At 41.7% G+C, this 23211-nt stretch overlaps 2 protein-coding genes across 2 annotated transcripts; both read left to right on the top strand.

Annotated features, from left to right (window-relative positions):
• The first annotated feature begins 249 nt into the window (after positions 1 to 249).
• Positions 250 to 10306, top strand: ca6 (carbonic anhydrase VI). The gene is made up of 10 exons (XM_010904326.3): positions 250 to 416; positions 1107 to 1286; positions 1415 to 1563; positions 1891 to 1986; positions 5928 to 5994; positions 6677 to 6834; positions 6980 to 7106; positions 8355 to 8438; positions 9010 to 9215; positions 9364 to 10306. The coding sequence occupies exons 1-10, from the start codon at positions 332 to 334 to the stop codon at positions 9775 to 9777; spliced, it is 1566 nt and encodes a 521-aa protein (XP_010902628.2). The 5' UTR covers positions 250 to 331; the 3' UTR covers positions 9778 to 10306.
• Positions 10307 to 13747: 3441 nt separating this feature from the next.
• Positions 13748 to 22719, top strand: LOC105030454 (neuronal pentraxin-1). The gene is made up of 11 exons (XM_029124251.2): positions 13748 to 13915; positions 15360 to 15539; positions 16600 to 16748; positions 17504 to 17599; positions 17827 to 17893; positions 18090 to 18247; positions 18409 to 18529; positions 20229 to 20312; positions 20608 to 20691; positions 21617 to 21825; positions 21974 to 22719. The coding sequence occupies exons 1-11, from the start codon at positions 13753 to 13755 to the stop codon at positions 22385 to 22387; spliced, it is 1725 nt and encodes a 574-aa protein (XP_028980084.1). The 5' UTR covers positions 13748 to 13752; the 3' UTR covers positions 22388 to 22719.
• The last annotated feature ends 492 nt before the right edge of the window (positions 22720 to 23211 follow it).

Raw genomic sequence — 23211 nt, 5'->3', positions numbered from 1 at the left:
AAAAAGCCAACGCCTCAATTCATCCAGATACTCCAATCTATACCCGTTCCACTATCACACTTACTGTGGTGTGCCAGAATTGGGGCAATGTGCCATTAAATGTTTGAAACATTTCAAAAAAGCTGTGGTAATCGATAGTCAGCCAGTGGTAATCGATAGTCAGCCAATGGTAATCACGTTCCACCCAGTGATTAAGCAACAGGGAGGCGTTTGTTTCGAAGAAGTTTAAATTTCAGCCTAAATACCTTTCAGTGTCAGTTGCTGTGGGACAGAGACAGAGAGTAGGAGAGAGGGAAAGAGTGGGAAGTGTGTCAATAGGAATTCCATTGAAATGGAGTGCTTCAGTCTTTTTATTCATTTCTTATTGGTGAACGTTGCCTCAGCTGGTGTGGATGGAATACACTGGACATATTCAGGTATGGTCTAATCATCTGACATTTTATGTTCTTTGATTTATGTTTTTTTTTTCTTTGAAGGAATTAATTCTCAGACCTTTAAAATACCATAATGTCTCAGAATCTTCTTCATCCAGGGCTATTGTGGGAAAAAAGTATAATTCATAAGCTTGGGTCAAAACAAACATTTCATGAATATGAGTAACTCTGCACAACTGTGATGAAAGTCAATGTTTTTTCTTCCTCTCCATGCTTACATTGATGAACGTTTTCAGTGAGTTTTTTTTGCTATTTGTTTCAATCAGTGCACAGAGCTCACAATGAACAGATTACATGGATCACATCAGTAGACTGTCAAGACAGTGAATGTTGATTAGGCAGTCTAAAGGATTTAATCAGCACCATTTGGTTTGTGACAGACACTGCAATAACTCTGCAACAAACCAACAGCCAGTTGGCTTCGGTGGCTTTGTGGTTAGACATCAAGAGGCTGTGAAGGTGCATAGAGAACAGAGGAACTTTATGCAGTCTGCTAGCAGTCGGAAAGGCAAACGCTTTGGCTCCATCTCGCTCTAACCAAATACCTGTGTCCGTGGGAAAGACGCTTTCGGTAGTAGAAGCGTGGACATACGATAGGGTGTTGAGACAGGTCCCCATTCCATGTTGTTCCTCGCCTCATTGTTGGTCCCTCTGTTTCCCTGCGTGACGTAGAAGGGGCCCTGGACCAGAAGCACTGGGCCAAGGAGTTCCCGGCGTGCGGTGGCCAGAAACAGTCCCCCATTGACATCCAGCGGCGTAACGTGCGACATAACCCCAACATGTTGCAGCTGGAGTTGAAGGGCTACGGTCCAATGAAGGGCAATTTTCTCATGACGAACAACGGACACTCAGGTACAAGTCAAGCGCTTTCTGACGACCAGCTGCACAATTCTAAGTCCGGAGTCACGAAAACCTTACCAACATTTGCACGGTTACTTTTTTACGTGAACAACAACAAAAATTGTTTCTCTGTTGGGCAGTTCAAATCGACCTCCCCCCTAGCATGGTCATCACCAATGGTCTCCCTAACAAATACACGGCTGTCCAGATGCACCTCCACTGGGGAGGCTGGGACCTTGAGGAGAGCGGCGCTGAGCACACTCTGGACGGCATCAGATACATGGCAGAGGTTGGTACGGACGCTAAAACATAGAGACACTCAAACGGGGAACAAATTAAAACCACGCAGCTAAAAACAAATGCAATCTTAATTTGATCACTCTGTTGTTGCGGATAATCTTCCTGAAAAGCAGGAAATGCAGAATTGTAGTCCATGCTAGTTGTAGTCCATGCTAGTTGTAGTCCATGCTAGTTGTAGTCCATGCTAGCTGGCTATTTGTATGTGAAAGAAAATCATAGGCAACATGCATGATTCATTCCCTTCCAGCAGGATTGTGAGATTTGATTTACACCTTGCGTGATGAGCATAACTGAATACGACCGCTTTGTGTTGCAGCTCCATGTTGTCCACTATAACTCTGAAAAGTACAGCAGCTTTGACGAAGCCAGAAATAAAACTGATGGACTAGCAGTTCTGGCCTTCTTCTACGAGGTGAGATCTACAGATGGTTCTTCTTTTATATGTGCAACGATGTGCGAGGCCCCCAGGCGTCTTCTTGTTACGGGGTCCAAATGCTGAAATCGTAAGGCTTAAAATTCACTACAAAGTTTGTTCTCTACAAAGACTTCTCTGTAACCAAATTTGCCTTTTGGACATATGACCACATCACTTTAAGGGATCATTTAAAAATGGTGTACATTTCTTAAAGTTTTTTAACAACCTCTCCTGACATTTGAACACAATTTCCACTTTAATCAGAGACATTTAGCGGCGGTTGACATGTGTAATTAAGTGGTTAGCTCATAACAATACAGTGGTAGTACTGATCTATACTAGTACTGATCTATACTGTGAAACTTAACTATAATTAAATTAGTGTAAAACAAGATTCAAAAGAATAAACGTAGAGTAGAATATAGTAGAGTACAATTTAAGTCAGCACAGTTGTTTGCAGCAGAGTATAAAAAAGTACTGTTAATGTACAATACAGTAGAAGACAGTTAAGTACAGTAAAGTCATGTACAATACAGTTTAGCAGAGTACAATACAGTGAAGGACAGTACAATTAGTTTTTGTTCATAACAGCATAGTATAATTTAATAGAGTACAGTAGAGCACAGTCAAGTATAATAATAATCCTGGTAAATTAATGTCTTTGACATTTTGAAACTAGGGAGAATTTCATACAGAGAAAACTGTAAGTACATAACCGAGCCAGGGACGTTCCCAGATGTTTGATGTTATTTGTATTCCAGTGTCCAAACTCACTACATACAAAGAGGTGCCTTGTGATCCACTGAGGCAGTAAGCCAACTGACCCGGTGCCATCGCTCCTTCTGGAGGTATAATGATGTGTTGGACATCCGGCCTGTTTGGTTAATGGGCCATTGATTGAACAATTGTGCTGCTGGCTGAGGGGGGTTGGCCTCTAAAGTGGAATGACCAGAGACCTGCCTCCAGCTCAGGGGTAACCAGTCAGTCGGTATGTTGCCAAGTCAGTCAGTATGTAACCGGTCAGTCAGTATGTTGCCAAGTCAGTCAGTATGTTATCCTGCAAGTCAAGTATGTTGATAAGTCAGTCAGTATGTTACCCTGAAAGTCAGTCAGTATGTTACCAAGTCAGTCAGTATGTAACCAGTCAGTCAGTCAGTCAGTATGTTAACAAGTCAGTCAGTCAGTATGTTACCCAGTCTGTCTGTCAGTAGGTTATCAAGTCAATCAATTAGTTTGTTACCCACTCAGTCAGTCAGTTCGCTACCCAGTCAGTCAGGATGTTACACACTCAGTCAATCAGTATATTACTCAGTCAATCAATTAGTTTGTTACCCACTCACTCAGCCAGTCAGTTTGTTACCCGCTCAGTCAGTCAGTTCGCTACCTTGTCAGTCAGTATGTTACACAGTCTGTCTATCAGTTCGTCTCCCAGTCAGTTATTAAGGTAGTGAGTCATCCAGTCATTCAGTCTCAGTGGTAAAGCTGCCAAAGGGCACATACATCCTTCCCAGCTGCCTAATGGACTGCAGCTTCGGAGCTGCTAATATGTTGTGTGTGTACGCACCCAGGCATGCTGGTCTTTTCTTTTGTAAGAAAACAAAGTGATGAAGCAAAGCTCAAGATCAACAGAAAATTAAAATTAAACCTTTTAGAGACCTTTATTAAACACGATTTAAATGCAGAACCTGTTCTATGTGTTTTATAGTCCTAGATAAACAGACTCACAAAAAAAGAAGTCCTTAATTGTCAAAAAAAGAGACCAAAGTGAGAATGATGCTGCTTTGTAAGAGCGAGAAACTCTCACCCCTGTCACCCCTCTCACTCCCCCACCCCTCTCACCCCCTCACTCCCCCACCCCTTTCACCTCCTCACCCCTCTCACCCCTCTCACTCCCCCACCCCTCTCACCCCATCACATCCCTCTCACCCCCTCACTCCCCCACCCCTTTCACCTCCTCACCCCTCCCACCCCTTTCACCTCCTCACCCCTCTCACTCCTTTCACCTCCTCACCCCTCTCATCCCTCTAAAACCTCACCCCTCTCATCCCTCTCAACCCTCATTCCTCTCACCCCTCTCACTCCCCCACCCCTCTTATCCCTCTCACTCCCCCACCCCTCTTATCCCTCTCACATGTTCACCCCTCTCACCGCCTCACCCCTCTCATCCCTCTCACTCCCCCACCCCTCCCACCACTCTCACTCCCCCACCCCTCCCACCACTCTGACTCACCCACCCCTCTCATCCCTCTCACCGCCTCACCCCTCTCATCCCTCTCAACCCTAATTTATTTGTGTTCTATCTAACATTTATTAAAGTTACTGTTTCATGATATTGATATTTGACTTATACTAGTTAGGTAATTGTCAGACATCTTGATATCTGAGTAAAAAGACTTGATTTCTCTGTGCCATATGATTTTAGAGTTATTACGTTATGAATACTTAACATTGGCTTATGGCTCAGTTGTTTGAATATTGTGTCTAATACATTTTTCACAATGCTAAAGACATTTTTTAAGGAATAAAACATATATTTCTATGACATTTAATTGGCAAGATGAACAGATGTTGTCAACCGGCAAACTGAGGTTCTACAATAAGACAGCCGAATTCTGTCCACTGTAGAACTGAACATCAGCATTTCATACTGACTAAAGACAAAATCCTCCCAGTTGATGAGAGAAAACAGAGCAGCTGCAAAATATAAACGGCGTGAAATTTCCTAAAATGTTAACACATTTCTATTTCTCTCATGTCTGCATGGGGCAATGCCGGCAAAATTAGCTGAGAAATTGTCCAAAATATATTCTAAGCAACAATACAATTCATGCATGAAAATAAACCAGAAATATAGGTATGAAAGCATAAATTATGTGTTGTAACAATGGATGCAACTTGTGGTTGAATTGCAGAAGGGCTGAGTTACTCAGAAACCCGGGCAGATATATTGTGTGAGTGTTTCCAAATACATTTACAGACAGATGTTAGAGGCATCTATGTCAGTCAAAAGTCTATTTTTAAGTCTTGTTCTCTGGTGTCAATGTTGGTAACACCAACTTGTACATTTACAGAATAAAGTCTTTAAAATTTGTTATATTAGAAGCTAACAAAACAAATTCAAATGTAGCAGAATAGGTGTTTCAACTGATTTACATGTACCGTAGCATACCCAGAAGTTATCAAAAGATCAAGAGTATGTTGTAACGCTGTATGCAATTCTGGTTGAATTTTCAGGAAATTGCATTGGTGTCCTAACTAGACTATTCACATCAACTGTTTGCAATTAAGTTGATGAACTTATTCTACAGATCCTTTGACTGCAAGCGAGTTCAATGTTATATTTGTTCTTTTACTTTTTCCAGAATGGCAGATTACCCTGGTGAATCCTGATGCTGAATCAGATTTTTTTTTAAACAGATTTCATCAATATATTGGTGTTGTTGTTTTTTTTTTTTTTACATAAAATTATTGTTTATAAACTAAACTACATGGACAACAAATGCATTATCAACAATATTGGACTTAATATATAAATACTGCATTTGAATATTTAATTTACTGTAACTAGGATTCTCAAAGTTAAATTTGAGAAATCAGCTATCAAATGTATGTATTACAGAATCCCAAATATTTCATATCAATCATAAATCTTAAAAGACTTTCCATTAGCACTCAAAGCACCCCATAGTCCCTAAGCATTCCTGTAGCTCAGTTAACAACATATCTATCTTTCCTGTCTTGCCGACATTTATAAAAGCAGCCCGATTCTTTTGACCACATACATCAGACCTTTTCACACTTTTTCAGAGCTAAAATTATGTATCAAAAGTTAAAGAATATTAATTGGGCAGCAGTTTTAAACACACCCTTTGTTATGAGATCACAGAAAGGCCGTCACATTCTTGTTCTACTGACCACCCGTTCCTCTCTATTTCCAGGATGGTCATTTTGAGAATACCTACTACAGCGATTTCATCAACAACCTGGCCAAAGTCAAGTATGCAAGTAATTAGTGTTATTATCATATTTTATTGTGATCCAAGTAGCTCCTTTAAGTCTAAACCTAAAGTTGTAAAAGGTACAGTGAAGAGGTTGTCTGTATCTGGAAGTTCTTCATCGCAGTGCAAATGTTCTGCAAGAAGATCTGTAATAGTACAATAAAGAAGAAACAGGTCAGGTCAAACCAGGACTTCCTCGGTGTCATTGTGAAATTATTTTTTTTCAGTGCCATGCTGACACTGAAGAAACTATTTGATGTCAAATTCTGATATGATGATTGACTGCCGTCTGACTTTGATAGAAAAACATTGCGTCACTATTTAACACGAGGAAGGCCAAATGGGTGTTGTCAAGAATGTTTAGAAGTATGAAGCAACAGATATTCTATCATGAAGTTATGAAATGCTATGATTATATTTTAAATGTTTTTGTATTCTAATTAATTCCAAGGCATTCATAAACACAACCTTATGCTTAGCTTAAAGAATTGGGTCGCAATTATTTAAATAGAATATAATCAAACTATGATGATTACGGCACATATTTACACAGGCAGGCCAATTCAGATTTTTACCGGTATGATTTGTCAACATATCAAGTACTTCAGAATGATTCTCCCTGTGTAAACATATCAATGGCAGCACTGATCTGTGCTCACTTCCTGTTTTGATCTAATTTTGTTAAACAGAACAGAGCATGAACATATCCACCCTCAATGTACGTTCCATGCTGCCTGAGAACCTCAATCAATTCTTCCGGTACCAGGGTTCTCTCACCACGCCTCCGTGTTACGAAAGCGTCCTGTGGACAGTGTTCGACACGCCCATCACCCTCTCTCACAACCAGGTGACCCTGCTACTGATCTGTTAATTGACCAACTGTTTAAATTGGTTGTTTATTTGATTGGTTAATTTGATTATTAATAAATTGCTGAATGATTAGTTGACCAGTGCTACTACAGTTTTTTGGACTGATTGACTCCATCCCCTAGATCAGGAAGTTGGAGAGCACTCTGATGGACATGAACAACAAGACCCTGTGGAATGACTACCGCATGGCCCAACCTCTGAATGACCGCGTGGTGGAGTCCTCCTTTCTGCCGCGTCTGGGGAAAGGCAGTATGTATTGAAAACAGCTCAAGACAGGGTCGGGATAGTCAGTGAATCTGCAACCACTACTATAGATACAGTCCCTGTTGTGAATGACAGGGAATCAATCAACCACTACTATAGATACAGTCCCTGTTGTGAATGACAGGGAATCAATCAACCACTACTATAGATACAGTCCCTGTTGTGAATGACATGGAATCAATCAACCACTACTATAGAAACAGTCCCTGTTGTGAATGACAGGGAATCAATCAACCACTACTATAGAAACAGTCCCTGTTGTGAATGACAAGGAATCAATCAACCACTACTATAGATACAGTCCCTGTTGTGAATGACAGGGAATCAATCAACCACTACTATAGATACAGTCTCTGTTGTGAATGACAGGGACTCAATCAACCACTACTATAGATACAGTCCCTGTTGTGAATGAGAGGGACTCAATCAACCACTACTATAGATACAGTCTCTGTTGTGAATGACAGGGAATCAATCAACCACTACTATAGATACAGTCCCTGTTGTGAATGACAGAGAATCAATCAACCACTACTATAGATACAGTCCCTGTTGTGAATGAGAGGGACTCAATCAACCACTACTATAGATACAGTCTCTGTTGTGAATGACAGGGAATCAATCAACCACTACTATAGATACAGTCCCTGTTGTGAATGACAGAGAATCAATCAACCACTACTATAGATACAGTCCCTGTTGTGAATGACAGAGAATCAATCAACCACTACTATAGATACAGTCTCTGTTGTGAATGAGAGGGACTCAATCAACCACTACTATAGATACAGTCTCTGATGTGAATGACAGGCAATCAATCAACTGGTAGTGGCTCTAGATTCCTTATTAAAGGGAGCTTTACGTACAAATTCATCACTACATGTTAAACAATAGGGAATTTAAACTGCTGTATATTCTGAATTTGCAGGGGATACACTATTATCTCACATTTGTGGTTTGTGTGCAACATTTGGGGGAAGGGAAAGGCTTGGATCAAGGATAGGGAATGGATGAACCATACAGGCAAATCGCCCTGTACATTTAATAAAGGAGATGTGTTTTCTCTGGTTGTGTGCTATACAACTCATATGAATGGGGTCAACCTCAAGGCCTGTCTCTCACCACGTTCACTGCCTCTCCGTCTCACTTTCTGTCTTTCTGTGTCTCTTTCCTCTCACCTTGTCTTACTCTCTCTCTCTCTCTTTCTCTCTCAATCGCTGTCTCATTTTTCAGCATTCTGCCGCCAAGATGAAATTGAGACAAAGCTTCTGCGCATCGAGAGTCTGATTAACTCTCTTGGAAAGCAAATGCACTCAGGTAGGAAAGATGTGGGATATATGGGATGAATGAGATCTCTGGTATTAAGCTTAAAAGTGTAAAACCAGTCAGTTGGTTTCAAAAGGAAGTAACTGTTTGAGCTTAGATCTTCTGGAAAATGGTATGATAATGTTATGAAGTTGTTACTACTTTAGTTATATGGAGCTTATAAATGCAATGTTTATGTCTATATAAATAAAACGGGAGTATAAAATGAAATGCTGTTTGAACTAGGAACTAATCTAGTTATTTACAGGCGTGTCGTTATACCAGGTACAAACTGACCATTAGAGCTCCACCTGTTAAAGTGACCAGAGTTACAGCCTCAGAAATCATGAGCCACCCAGCTGGGAGGGAAACATGATGTCTGCGAACACACGTCTTTTATTCAAAAGGCCAACATCTAAACTGTGTTCAGTTTCTCACTGTCTGCATGGAATTTTTAATGACCAGCGGGGGAAAACTGGCACCAGTAATGGAAATAGTCATTTGTATGCACAGTCCCTGCAAAAAAAAATAACCAGTAACAAAGTAAATTGAATTAATTACTTCTGTCCTTGTCATCCCACAGTGAGCCGAGTGCTGTCTCCCATGGTGCTTCACTTCCCAGAGAGGAACACGAGGAGCTACGCCATGGCCCACCTGGCTCACCCCATGGACCTGCATTCCTTCACCGCCTGCATGCATGTGAAGACCCCTCCTGTAGGGATCCACACTGTCCTCTCGTACTCAAGCCAGGGAAAAGACAACGAACTCATGATCTCCATTGGATATGAGGTGGGCGGGTCTGTGTTTGGGAGACAGGGAGGGGTGGATTTATTAGACATTTTCTGAATACACGCACAGTTTACTCAACCACAATGTGTGAACAATGTCAACTTTCATTATTCCGTTTCCTGACTCTGTCGCTCGTGTTTCCGTCTAGGTGGGGCTGTGGATCGGTAACGAATTCGTCAACCTTCCCCACAACTTCCACTCCCACGAGTGGGCCAACTACTGTGTCACCTGGTCCTCTCACTCAGGCGGGGCCGACCTCACCATCAACGGACTGGTTGGAGAGGAGCAGTACATCCGCGGGGGCTACACACTCAGTCCTGCCGGGGTCTTCATCCTGGGGAAGGACCAGGACGGCTTCCTGGGGATCTCCGACGCCGATGCCTTCATGGGCTACATGACGGACATCAACGTGTGGGACTATGTGTTGACCGCGGCAGAGATCCGGGAACAGAGGTCCTGCGATAACAAGGTTCCTCTGAGGGGGAATGTGTTTAGCTGGGGGGTCACCCCTCTGAGTCTCTATGGGGGGGTGCAGCTGGAGACAGACTATAGGTGTCCCTGAGGTGTGAAGTAGCCTCTTCAAGTTACACCATTCATTTATCCCAAAAGGAATTTTTGAATTGCCTTGTTTAGGCTAATTTAAAACATAGCTTTGTTTATATTTAGCCAGAATTGATAAAAATGACCTTTGGAAGAAATGAATGTTGTAAGAACGCCAAGAACCGCTTTTTTCAGTTTTGCCGCAAGGTTTGTGATGACTCATACTATTTCAGTCAACAGATCATAATAGATCAGACCGCATGAGCTTGCTGGATCGCTTGGCCTAATCACCACAGTGTCTCAGACCAGAAAACTGGGTGTCACTGCTGAGAACGGCCACATCTTACCCTAATCATGAAACTTCATGTAGAGTCGCCAGCCACAGTCTTGATAACAGAAGAAAGGCAGTAAGTCTTTGGTTCCTGTGACACAGACATGCAGTCGCCCTGATGTTGCTGAGATATTTTACCACCGCAACACGTTCTATGTATACAGCTCTGGAAAATATTAAGAGACCACTGCACCTTATTTGTTCCTTTCCAAAAAAGTTGGAAATGAAGGTTTTGAGTGAGGAACAAGAAGGGTTCAAATTAAGAGACCACTGCAAATTGAAAACTTCTGTTCCTCACTCAAAACTTTCCTTTTCAACTTTTTTGGAAAGAGAAATAAAAAGGTACAGTGGTCTCTTAATTTTTTACAGAGCTGTATATCGTTGTCAAGCTGGCTATACCTAATCACCAGTGGTTATTTATCCCCCATCCTTTCAAACATTAGCAATGAACGATTACCGTCTTTCCTTGGCAGTCCTTCAAATCTTTATGGTCACTGTCCTAATTTGCTAGGACCTATTCCGAGACGATTTGTGAATGCAGGCTATGGTAATGCCGTACCTCTGTGAATCACGCATTTTCTTAAAATGTTCTCCCTACTGAATGTAACCCCACAGAGCCGAGGCTCCCCACTATCGACGCAACATCATGCTGTACGGTTCATCATTATGATTCGGGAATATATCCCGAGATATCAAATCTTTCTTCACTGCTGATGACTAATGAACAGAACAAAGGTGTATAAATTGTGTATACAAGACATATCTGTTACAGTTTGATTTGAAAAGGACAGCTTCTAAAGCACAGAAGATCTCAAAGACTGTGCTGGCTCGTAGTGTCCGCTATCTATCACATTCACATCTTCACATCCCCAATAAAGTTCTATATTAAGCATCTTCTGTGGTCATTTTATTATGTAATTAAAGTATTGAATCATATAGTTAAGGGTTGTCCATTTTAGAGCTTAACATGGAGCACGATGATGAGCATCCATCCTCCATGACACCCAGACCCAGTCGCCCGAGGTCACCTTGAGACCAACAGAGGAAAGACGGCACCACCTGCTGTACTCTGCCCGTCAGTGAGAGTATTTAGAAAAGACTGATGACCAATTATTCTGTACTGCAACACTTCAGGTTTCATTGTGAATGGCAATGAACATAGAACCCTCAAGGAGTTAATCGTTCAGTTTTTAGATTGAGCTAAAGGCTGGTGTTGGCTTTCAAGGTTTAATACCTCAAAGATCACGGTCACCCTCAGAGAAAGATAACTAGTCATTTTATCTCATCTGACAGGAAGTATTGTAATCTTTAAAGACAGACTTAGTCACTCAGCCTGAAACGGGAACTTGAAAACACAAGTGGTTCCCTCAGATAAGATGAATAGCCAAATAGTGATCTGCTCTTTGTAAATCTTTTTTCTGTCATGGATTATTTTAAATGAATCATTTCTTGAATAATATACCTATGCCTGCATTGAAGCTTCTGCAAATTAAAAACCCAAAATAAAACACACACACACACACGCATGCACACACTCACAAACACATACACACAGTGATGGAATATATAGACAATTTCAGGGTTAAACCGTTTGTTATACACATGGTTGTGTCGGTGTTTGTCTGGTGAGGATCAAGTGTCATCTTGACTTGAACGTTGAGGACGTTTCTATTGGGTTGGCAATATCTTGTTACGTCCACAATGACCTTGGCAGGAGCGTCTGTAGCACAATCTGTTGTGAGATAGTGGGTTCCAAGGACACAGGATATTGTGATATTTTGTGAGACTGTGTGATTCTCTGTATTGTGTCTTGGTTATCTGTTTACAGAAGATACCTAAAGTATTTGGATGGTAACACAATAGATTTTTCGTTCTGGCTCTGGTCTCAGTTACATATCTTAAAGATGCAAAAAAGTATTTACAAAACTGTTATTGTTGATTATCTCCTTGATCTCACAGTCAAAAAATTCTAGAAATCAGGTAAAATTGTAAAAGATTAATTTCCAAATTGAAAAGGAAAGTTTTGTTTGAGGAACAGAAGCATTCAATTTGCAGTGGTCTCTTAATTTTAACCCTTCTGTTCCTCACTCAAAACCTTCCTTTTAGACTTTTTTGGAAAGGAAAGAAAAATGTGCAGTGGTCTCTTAATTTTTTTGCTGCATGGCTACGCTAAAGGAATTAGTCTTCCATGGCTGAGCTGGGAGACCAAGTGCATACAGCAACAAATCTCAAGACCAAGTGAAAGAAGATTCTCAAGGTTTAATGAGAACAAAATATAGCCACAGTGCTAAGCACTATGTTTGGCACAGGCCTAACACTGCTCACCATCTCTATCGTGAAGAATGGTGGTGAAAGCTTCATGCTATGGGGATGCTTTACTCTGTCAGGGCCTGCACAGTTTGTGGAGATAAATGGCTCAATTAATGCAGTAAAATACAGAGAAATCATGGAAGATCCTGCCGCCTGTCTCGACCCTTGCCTGTGATCTACTTCTGCTCTGTGATTTTCTCCGTTGTTCTGTCTGCCCCTGATTTACCCTGCCTGTTGACTATTCTAAATAAATGCTGCAAATGGATTCTGCTACGTCCTCCACATCGCAACAGATGCGCTTGAGGACACGATCAACAGTAGAGAGGCTGACACTGTTGATACCCTCAAAATATACATAGTCCTCAATGATCTTCTGCTGAATGTCACTCAGTTTAATGGCATTGTTCTCACGGACCATATCAACAATTAGGGTCTCTTGGTGTGGGGAGAACATACCTGTCCTCCCACCCCCATGTGGCAGTCTTTCAATTCTACAAAAAGAGAACATGGAGTTACAAAAAATATACATGGAATACTAGGCCTACGAACAGTTAGACCAACCCTTACATTACTACAGTACATTGGTACAGTGATGTACTGAAACATATTTACTTACAGTACACTGTGGTACAGTATATAGTATGTCATACAGTAATTGCTGTCAACATTTACATACTGGACTATAATGTCAAAAAAAGGTAATTACCTGTTCTCTTCTCTAAATCTTCGGATTATGGTGGACACAGTGAATCTACTGATGTTTGGTTGGACCCTTTGTCCAGCCTCCATCATGCTCATACCATGGACAAGAACATGGTCAATCACAGTAGCTCTGATTTCATCAGATATTACTGTTCTTTGTCTTCGCTGGCCACCTCAACCACCTCGACCTCCTCTCACACGAACTCTTCCTCTCAGATTTCCATCCATTGTAGGGCCTCACAAACCAGTGCTCTCTGAACTGGCTTACTGTATATGTTCCCTCACATCATTAGCCACAAGTGTGATACATTTTGAGTTGTTGTGTTCAAGTGGTGACACCTGTGCTCACCATTATGCAGCACGGGTGCATCACAATGAAAATGTGTTGGCAAGTTGTGTCTGAACAGGTGAAAAGTGCTTATGGTTTTGCCAAAAGAGTGATTGATTCAATCAGTGGGTTCAGGCAACTGAGCATTTGGTTCAGACAATGGGGTTTGGTGTTTTAGCAATTGAGAGAAACTGTAAAATATTTGTCAGAGTTCCTGACACACAGAGAGAGAGAAAGAGAGAGAGAGAGACAGAGAGAGGCAGAGAGAGAGAGAGCCAGAGAGAGAGAGAGAAAGAGAGAGGGAGAGAGAGAGAGAGAGGGAGAGTATGGAGAACCAGAGGACTTGGACTGTTGTATGGAAGTGTCAGCTGGGAGGCATTTGTGTCAAGAGGATTTGCATTGAAATGGAGTGTTTAAGTCTGTTTCTTTATTTTATGTCCATAGGTATCACCTCAGCTGGGGTATTTGGAGTACAGTGGACATATGGAGGTAGGGTTCTATTATATTTTACTTTTCTTACAAAACTATGAATCTGTGTCATTGTTCAGAAGAAAACTCAGACTTTGCACCTGTGACAACTAGACGCATCGTAAGTTGTTTGCCATCAGCTTATTTAATTTCATGAAAGGACATTAGGCATTGTAGCATTTAGTAAATCTTAAGAAAACACTTTTTCTGATCGAAATATGTTCCTGTTCATTCTTTTTTCCCCATCAGCTTTCTATTCTGATATCTCTATGTTCCCAATGCTCTCCACATTACAAATTCCCTACAGATTTATTTTGGCCAGAGTGTACAGGCAGTGGAAATGTCCCCAAACAATAGAGTATGAATAAAAGAAAAAAATTACAAATTCAAAACAATATTTGTTTTATTTATATTGGAGTTGATAGCAAAAACCAACCCCACATTGCATGTTACAACCAATAAGTTTCCTTTTTTCAGTGAACACAAAGTTGTGTTTTCTCCCATAACTCAAGAATGAAAACACCATAATGTTACATTTATTACACAAATCCTCTTTTTTTACACATTTACAGTCACAGTCACAAGTGAGCTTTACAAAACAACATCAAAATAATACAAAATAAATAAAATGACTAACAATTAAATATAAAAGCAAAACCTCTAAAAGCTTGGTAATGAAGAAAGGTCACTTTGGCTTTCAGAGTATGAGAATAATTCATAGACATAGAAAAGCAGACAAAACAGACGCCACAACAAGGACATAAGACAGAGGTCCTGGAGAAAAATGTACTTTGGTTCCATTCCTTCCAAAATGTCCTTCCTTGTGAATTTAGTAGTTGGATACGGTAATCAAATGTTACTCATCATTTACAACAGCTTAGATGTAGAATTCCAATAGATTGACCAGATTTGGCCAAACTCCTGAAAGGCAGTAAATTGAACCATAACCTAGTTTGCCACACAACACATCAAACAAATGGAACTGTCTAATGCAAACAACACATCAAGCCCTGGGAATGCTTATAAATCCTTATGAGAATGAGGGTTGCTATAACCAACCAACCAACCAGCCAACTCAGAAGTAATAAGCTAACAGCATGGATTAAATCGCTCTGTGTTTGCTCCAGGCTGACCAAGAGTCTAGGTTGGGGTCTCGATTGTGTTGCTAGCTAACGAGGGGCTGGAAATACACATGGGCAGCTTCACCAGATTTTATCGTGCTCTGCCGACTCCCTCGGGTGGTTAATTGATGTTGCTGGTAATACGCAAATTCAAAATCTACTCCTGAGATTCCGGTCCGGCCTCATTCCCTGCTTTTTTTGCTCCTCGTTTTCTTCTGGAGCTAGCTTAACCAAACCCCCTTCTTTAAGGAAAAGTCCACTTGAGCTTGGAAACCTGGTAATATGGTTGGACGATGACATTGTTTCTTGCCTCATCCTCGACTGCGCTGTCGGGGTTCCATCAGATGGGGCCGTCGACCAGACGCGCTGGGCAGAGGGTTTCCCGGCGTGCGGTGGCCAGAAGCAGTCCCCCATTGACATCCAGCGGCAGAATGTACGACACAACCCGGACCTGTTGGAGCCCGTGCTGACTGGCTACGCGGCGCAGAAGGGCAATTTTGTCATGAACAACAATGGCTACACAGGTACAGAAGTTGGTTGCAGATTAAGGGGCCCCTGAGCCCAAAAAAGACTGAGGCAACAAAATAACTATTTTGAGGCTTCAAAAAACTATTTTGAGGGAGTGAAATACTATTTTGAGGCCTCAAACTACGGCAAAGTAGATGGCAAAGTAGACAGAATTCATACAGCTCATGTCAAACAGACTTCAAACTCAATACATTCTTTTCAATGGTCATGCTAGACAGGATACAGCACATGTCAAAATGGCATCGCACATCATTTTTACGATTATTGTTCTGCCAGCAGCAGGATATTATACCGACAGCACTAAATCAGATTTTGTTTTTAATAAAGCCATTATTCAAATTCATGGTGATGTGTTTGATTCTTTTTTTATTGTAGTCAAAGGCAAGTTTTCGGTTTTTGTTTGTTTGAGCAAATGAAAATACTAATTATTAGAAACATATATATGTATTTATTTAATATAAATACATATATACACACATATTTTAAGAACAATATTTAAACAGACAAAAATACAATGTACAGACTGGATTGTTAAACATATATTGAACATATTGAAAAAACTAGACTATGTGTAGTGGAACATGGTGTTCAAGAATTACTCACTAGGGTGTGTAGAATCAAAATAAGGTGTAATTTCATGGTGCAATATAAATGGTAGAGCTAGCAACACTTTCTAACCCATCTACTATATTGATTCCAATACACAAAAAACACTTTGGCTCCAAAGGCTACTTTGGCTTATGTGGATTAGAAAGTGCTGCTAGCTATATAATTTTGTTCCATCAAAATTACATTTTGTTCCCTCAAAATAGTATTTCGTTTCTTTAGTTCCTTGTTTTGTTTCTTTCATGTCACCTCTGTGTCTTCACACCGAATATCTGAAATTGTGTTTATTTTATTACAGACATGTTATACTGTATTAGCTGTAAGTCTGCATTCTATCATCGTTGCATTTTAAGTAAATCACGGTCATTGTTTTAAATTCGTTTTAACCCTTGACTCATGCAGCCCGGGTCACCTTGAGTTAACAAGGCAATGTGTTTCTCCGTGGGACAGTTTTGATTAACCTGCCCCCCAGCATGGTGATCACCAGGGGCCTGCCGGGCCAATACACGGCCATCCAGATGCACCTCCACTGGGGAGGCATGCAAATGGAGTCGAGCGGTGCGGAGCACACACTGGACGGCATCAGATACATCGCAGAGGTCAGTGCAGATGCCACTAGACCCAGGAAACACACGTGTCGCTTCTCTGAGGTTTCTGAATGCACTCTAGCCCAACCCACTTCACTCTAGCCCAGCCCCCTTCACTCTAGCCCGGCCCCCTCCACTCTAGCCCGGCCCCCTCCACTCTAACCCCGGCCCCCTCCACTCTAGCCCGGCCCCCTCCACTCTAGCCCAGCCCTCTCCACTCTAGCCCGGCCCCCTCTGCTCACAGCCGCGGTGATTCGCAGTGCCGGGGGTGCCGAAGCCCCACCGCGTCGTAGCCTCACCACACCCTGGTCAAAATGTGATCCCGAGGCCACGCCCCACACTGTATTCACCCAACATTATAGACATTGCAAACCCCAAAGGGCCAATGGTTTAAAATGAAGAATGTTCAATCTATTAGAATTTGTTAATATAGATGTTAGAAGTGGGACAGACCGGTGTTCTGCAGAGAAAATGAAGCACTCAGTGGTGAGTTTATAAGGGACCTCCATCAACGACCGGTTTGGACCTGCTTTGACAACAGAGTGGCCTGAATTCTTTGGGGCACTTGATTCTACAACAAAAATTTTAAACATTTCATGGTGGTTCTGATTTGATCAAATAAAAAAAATAGATCACCTGGAACAAGTTCCCTTTAATCCAAAGAGCTCTCTGACCATTTATTCCAGCATTCCAACTTGAAATATAAAATGGTGATATACAAATTGCTGTGATGAGCATAACTTCATGTGTCTTGTTTTGTGTTGCAGCTCCATCTTGTCCACTATAACTCCGATAAGTACAGCAGTTTTCAAGAAGCCAAAGATAAACCTGATGGACTGGCAGTTCTAGCTTTCTTCTTTGTGGTGAGAACATCATCTATTAGCACAATATTATATGGCATGAAAAACAATATAGATATATTAACTTGTCTTGCCATCCCATCCAACCTAGCTTTTACAACTGCCAACATAGCTAGCAAGCTAATACACCATATAAGGGCCAATATATTAAAGGTTCTGCATGAACAGGAGTCCTATGCCAACACTGTCAACTGCATCTTAGAATGATCAAGTATTTTAAACATTTCCAGAACGGACATTTTGAAAACACCTACTACAGAGATTTCATCAATAACCTGGCAAAGGTCAAGTATGCAGGTGATTTTCTTCTTTAAAATAATGCTTTTAATATATTTGAACTGTTTTTTCAGATGGTCAGCCTGATTCTGATCTTTTCCCCAGTAAATGGCATGACTTAGTTAGATCAAGAGATCAGAGTTGGCTTGTCTGCTTGGACACAGCCTCAGCATCCACTTTAATTGGTTTCTGTTTCGATCTCTTCTGTTTTCTACAGGACAGTCCATGAACATATCCAGCCTTGATTTACGTTCCATGCTTCCTGAGAACCTCAATCACTTCTTCCGGTACCAGGGTTCTCTCACCGTCCCTCCCTGCTACGAGAGTGTCCTGTGGACAGTGTTCGACACGCCCATCACCCTCTCTCACAACCAGGTGACTGCTGATTGATTGGTTTATTTGTTTAAATGATTTGTTGATCGATTCATATTTTAAATTAATTCATATATTAATTGACCGATATGCTGATTTGTAGTGTTCACTGATTAATGGTTTGGTTGACTGACTAAAGGGTTCATTTATTCCCTGGCATCCAGATCAAGAAGCTGGAAACCACTCTGATGAACAACAACACCATGTGGGACTACTACCGCATGGTCCAACCTCTGAACGACCGCGTGGTCGAGTCCTCCTTTGTGCCGCGTCTGAGGAAAGGCAGTATGTACAGAAAACCAGCTCAAGCACGTTGGGATTTCCATTCTGTTTTTGGAATACAAAACTTACAAGTGACGAAATCTAAAGAAAAAAAGATTGAACTAGTTTGGTGCCACATAAAGAGATTACTGTGTAAAACCTGAAGCCTGTTAGTGGGGTTTTAATGATATCGTGGCTTGTGTCCATTTAGATTGCAGGGAAAAAACGAAACCTGCACGTTGTTGTAGCATGTATCACTTATTTATAACTGTGTACGTATGAGCCACAAGGTCTTCATCACAGCTCTCCTCTATCAACAGAAATAATAAAATACAACAAAATATCTTGGAAAAAGTATTTATGGAATAACAACTCTGTTTCATTCAAGTTGCAACAGGGACCTACAGCTTGGAGCAAGAGCTCAGACAAAGTGAACAGAGCTTTCATAGGGAAGGCCATTTTAACCATTTATCAGGGGGAAACGTTCTGACAACAATCGCCTATCAGGAATGACTGGCATGTGCTGCTACGGAGTCCCTGTGGAAATCTAACACAGTGAACCTTGCAACAGACTAAACATCTCTGAAGTAGCATAGCAAGTAGCAATGTTGTGAAGTGGCACAGAAAATGGCTGACGATTGCTTGGCAAAGTACACTAAACAATGGCGATGGTCTTGGCTTGCAATACACCACTTTCGCATATTTAATCTGTAATCGAGGGAATAGCTCTTTCCTGGAACAATCTCAATACTCACTAAATAATGTACTTTTCTTTGTTTCTCTCTCTCCTTCCCTCCTTCCCTCACTTCTTCCCTTTCTCTCCCTTCCTTGCCCTCTCCCGCTGTCCCTATGCTCTCGCTACTTTCACTCTCTGTTGTTTTCTCTCTTTCTACATCAGACTTACAGTCACAATCTCTCTCCACTTCACCATCTCTACCACTATCTATCTGGTTTTGGGTCTTCCTCCCTGTCTCTCCACTTCACCATCTCTACCACTATCTATCTGGTTTTGGGTCTTCCTCCCTGTCTCTCCACTTCACCATCTCTACCACTATCTATCTGGTTTTGGGTCTTCCTCCCTGTCTCTCCACTTCACCATCTCTACCACTATCTATCTGGTTTTGGGTCTTCCTCCCTGTCTCTCCACTTCACCATCTCTACCACTATCTATCTGGTTTTGGGTCTTCCTCCCTGTCTCTCCACTTCACCATCTCTACCACTATCTATCTGGTTTTGGGTCTTCCTCCCTGTCTCTCCACTTCACCATCTCTACCACTATCTATCTGGTTTTGGGTCTTCCTCCCTGTCTCTCCACTTCACCATCTCTACCACTATCTATCTGGTTTTGGGTCTTCCTCCCTGTCTCTCCACTTCACCATCTCTACCACTATCTATCTGGTTTTGGGTCTTCTTCTCTGTCTCTCCACTTCACCATCTCTACCACTATCTCTCTGGTTTTGGGTCTTCCTCCCTGTCTCTCGCTCTCTCTTGCGTTCTCTCTCTCAACCCCCCAACACCTCCTCTGTCTGTAACCCCTTTTCTGCCTCCTGATCTACTTTGCCGTCTTTCTGTCAGTGTCATTCCCTTGTTTAGTCTGTCGGTCATTTTCTGTTTTAAAGGGCTTCTTATTTTGGGAAACAATTTGCTTGAATTGCCAGCACAGATAGATCATTAGAAAGAATAATGAGAAAACAAAAAGTCAAATCACTCTCTCTCTCTTCAGCTTTATGTCGCCAAGAGGAAATTGAGTCAAAGCTTCTGAGGATTGAGGGTATGATTACAACTCTAGCAAAACACACGCATTCAGGTAAGAAAAACATGATGATGAAACCACCTTCAGAAGTCTAACATCAACCCAGTAAATGTACTCTTTATCCAGCTCCTGTTACAATTACAAAGTTCAAAACAAAATCAAAGTTTTCTCTGTGTCTCTCTTACTGGCTCCCTTTCCTTACTGTCTCTTTTCCTCACTGTATTTCTTCCTTACTGATCTCTTCCTTTTTTCAGACTCTCTTTCTTACTGTCGCGTTTACTTACTGTCTCTGTCCCTTGCTCTATTTTTCTCACTCTCCACTACTCTCTACCACATTCTCTCTCTTCAGCATTCAGTCATCAAGAGGAAATTGCGTCAAAGCTTTTGACGATAGAGGGCATGATTAGTACTCTTGGAAAACACACACAGTCAGGTGAGAAAGTCTGTAATTAAACTTTGAATGTAGGAAAATACTCATAAACTGTGTGGTCTAATCTAACGTTAGCCATCTCAAATATTTCTAAGTGTCATGTTCCTAAAGGCTTGCGTTGATATAGTTTGCCATTTCCTCAAATGATCTGATGCTCCACAAATTGCCTGAAAGATGCCTCACTTATCAACAGAAAAATGATGCAGATATGCCCACATATCAAAGGAACATAATCAATCCTGTTATGAATATCTTGTGTGCGTAAATGATAGAGCAGAGGTTCCCAAACTAGGGGTCGCGACCCCATGTGGGGTCACCAGATTTGAAAATGGGGTCAGGGGATAATGTTTTGAAATTGACTCTCATGGTCTTAAATGATAAAATAACAATTACATAATTTTTCTTCACATGGTTGGGGTCGTGATAATTTTTAGATATCGAAATGGGGTCTTTGGGCAAAAAGGTTTGGGAACCCCTCTAATACAGGCTTCCTGTTTTGTTCATCACATTGGCTGTCACACAAATCTGTGTCAGTCACTTACGCACTGCACTGAACTGGCCTGTAATTGGGTAGTGAGAGCTTCCAGACACTGCAACATTAACACATTTATTTGTTAGAAGAGGTTTACAGGCAACAAGATAATGTTGGTTTGTCTTCAATCAATCAAATGTATTTATAAAGTACTTTTTACATCAGCTTTTGTCACATTGTTGAACATTTCCTCAAATCAAATGTTATTCATCACATGAAATTAATGCAGTAGGTGTAGGCATTTCCAGTTAAGTGCTTACTGACAAGCTCACCAATGTAATAAAAAAGTAAAAGAGTATACGTTTCCAGTGAGTCCAGTGTGTGTGTGTGTGTGCACAGTCCCTGCACAAAACTAAAGTAACCCTACATTACCTCATTTTTCCTGTTCCTCTTCAGAGCCCAGACTGTGGTCTCCTCCCATGGTGCTTCACTTCCCAGAGAGGAACACGAGGAGCTACGCCATGGCCCACCTGACTCACCCCATGGACCTGCATTCCTTCACCGCCTGCATGCATGTGAAGACCCCTCCTGTAGGGATCCACACTGTCCTCTCGTACTCAAGCCAGGGAAAAGACAACGAACTCATGATCTCCATTGGATATGAGGTGGGCGGGTCTGTGTTTGGGAGACAGGGAGGGGTGGATTTATTAGACATTTTCTGAATACACGCACAGTTTACTCAACCACAATGTGTGAACAATGTCAACTTTCATTATTCCGTTTCCTGACTCTGTCGCTCGTGTTTCCGTCTAGGTGGGGCTGTGGATCGGTAACGAATTCGTCAACCTTCCCCACAACTTCCACTCCCACGAGTGGGCCAACTACTGTGTCACCTGGTCCTCTCACTCAGGCGGGGCCGACCTCACCATCAACGGACTGGTTGGAGAGGAGCAGTACATCCGCGGGGGCTACACACTCAGTCCTGCCGGGGTCTTCATCCTGGGGAAGGACCAGGACGGCTTCCTGGGGATCTCCGACGCCGATGCCTTCATGGGCTACATGACGGACATCAACGTGTGGGACTATGTGTTGACCGCGGCAGAGATCCGGGAACAGAGGTCCTGCGATAACAAGGTTCCTCTGAGGGGGAATGTGTTTAGCTGGGGGGTCACCCCTCTGAGTCTCTATGGGGGGTTGCAGCTGGAGACAGACTATAGGTGTCCTTGAATGCAGATTTAGGGTCAGTTATGCATTACTCCCACTAAAGGTTTGGGTAAGAATTTGGGAGTATCATCTTAGATTGGTGCCTAAGGGAATCTGACCATATGGTCTGTGCTTTTGAAAGATAGGTTTATCTCAGGTAGACATCTGAATAAATGAGGTTGAATATATAATAAATACATGCACCAAGTGGAGATTTCACCCTGGGGTACAGGAGGCCTGGCTGGGGTTCAACAGGACACAACTAAACAAAAGGTTAGTCCTTGTTAAAAAAAAGAAATTATGAGATTGGAGAAAACACTGGAAGGGATCTTGTATAATTTATTCATGTAGAATCTTTCTGGATGCGCAAACGAACTTCAAACCACAGGTTTTCAATGGGATTCCAGTCTAGGGACTGACATGTTGATTTTAATGTGGTCAGTCGAAAACTATTAAACCATTATTCATAGATTTTGTTGTGTGCTTGATATGCATTGTCCCTCTGGGAGATTCACGTTTTTTAGCCTCTTGTGAAGCAAGGTGAACCTTCACGGCTGGTGAGTCTTGGAGATACAGAACACAACCTGGTGAGGTCACCTGCCTCTGTCACAGTTCACTGACTGGTGAGGATCTGCAAAGAATAATGGATGAAACTGCCCAAATTCAGGTGTGCAATGTTGGTACACTGAAAGCTTCCTGGGTAAAGGCCAAAGGCACTTCTACAAAGTTAAAACTAACAGACATAACTGTATTCGGGTGGCTGACGTATAAGTCTTAAAATACATGTTTTTTTAACTTCAAATATTAGGCACGAAAAGTATTGAGTTGTGTAAAAAATATACAGTGGG

The sequence above is a fragment of the Esox lucius genome, chromosome 12 (assembly GCF_011004845.1).
Source record: "Esox lucius isolate fEsoLuc1 chromosome 12, fEsoLuc1.pri, whole genome shotgun sequence".
NCBI lineage: Eukaryota > Metazoa > Chordata > Actinopteri > Esociformes > Esocidae > Esox > Esox lucius.
The sequence above is the reverse complement of the archived record's forward strand: the minus strand, read 5'-3'. Positions and strand labels throughout refer to the sequence as shown.

Excerpts from the sequence above, each read along its gene's own strand:
- ca6 (XM_010904326.3), top strand. The coding sequence starts at position 332 with ATGGAGTGCTTCAGTCTTTTTATTCATTTCTTATTGGTGAACGTTGCC. Across the intron at positions 5,995-6,676 it reads GGCCAAAGTCAAGTATGCAA|AACAGAGCATGAACATATCC; the intron begins GTAATTAGTGTT and ends TTTGTTAAACAG. Across the intron at positions 9,216-9,363 it reads TGATCTCCATTGGATATGAG|GTGGGGCTGTGGATCGGTAA; the intron begins GTGGGCGGGTCT and ends GTTTCCGTCTAG.
- LOC105030454 (XM_029124251.2), top strand. The coding sequence starts at position 13,753 with ATGGAGAACCAGAGGACTTGGACTGTTGTATGGAAGTGTCAGCTGGGA. Across the intron at positions 17,600-17,826 it reads TTCTAGCTTTCTTCTTTGTG|AACGGACATTTTGAAAACAC; the intron begins GTGAGAACATCA and ends AAACATTTCCAG. Across the intron at positions 18,530-20,228 it reads GCCGCGTCTGAGGAAAGGCA|CTTTATGTCGCCAAGAGGAA; the intron begins GTATGTACAGAA and ends CTCTCTCTTCAG.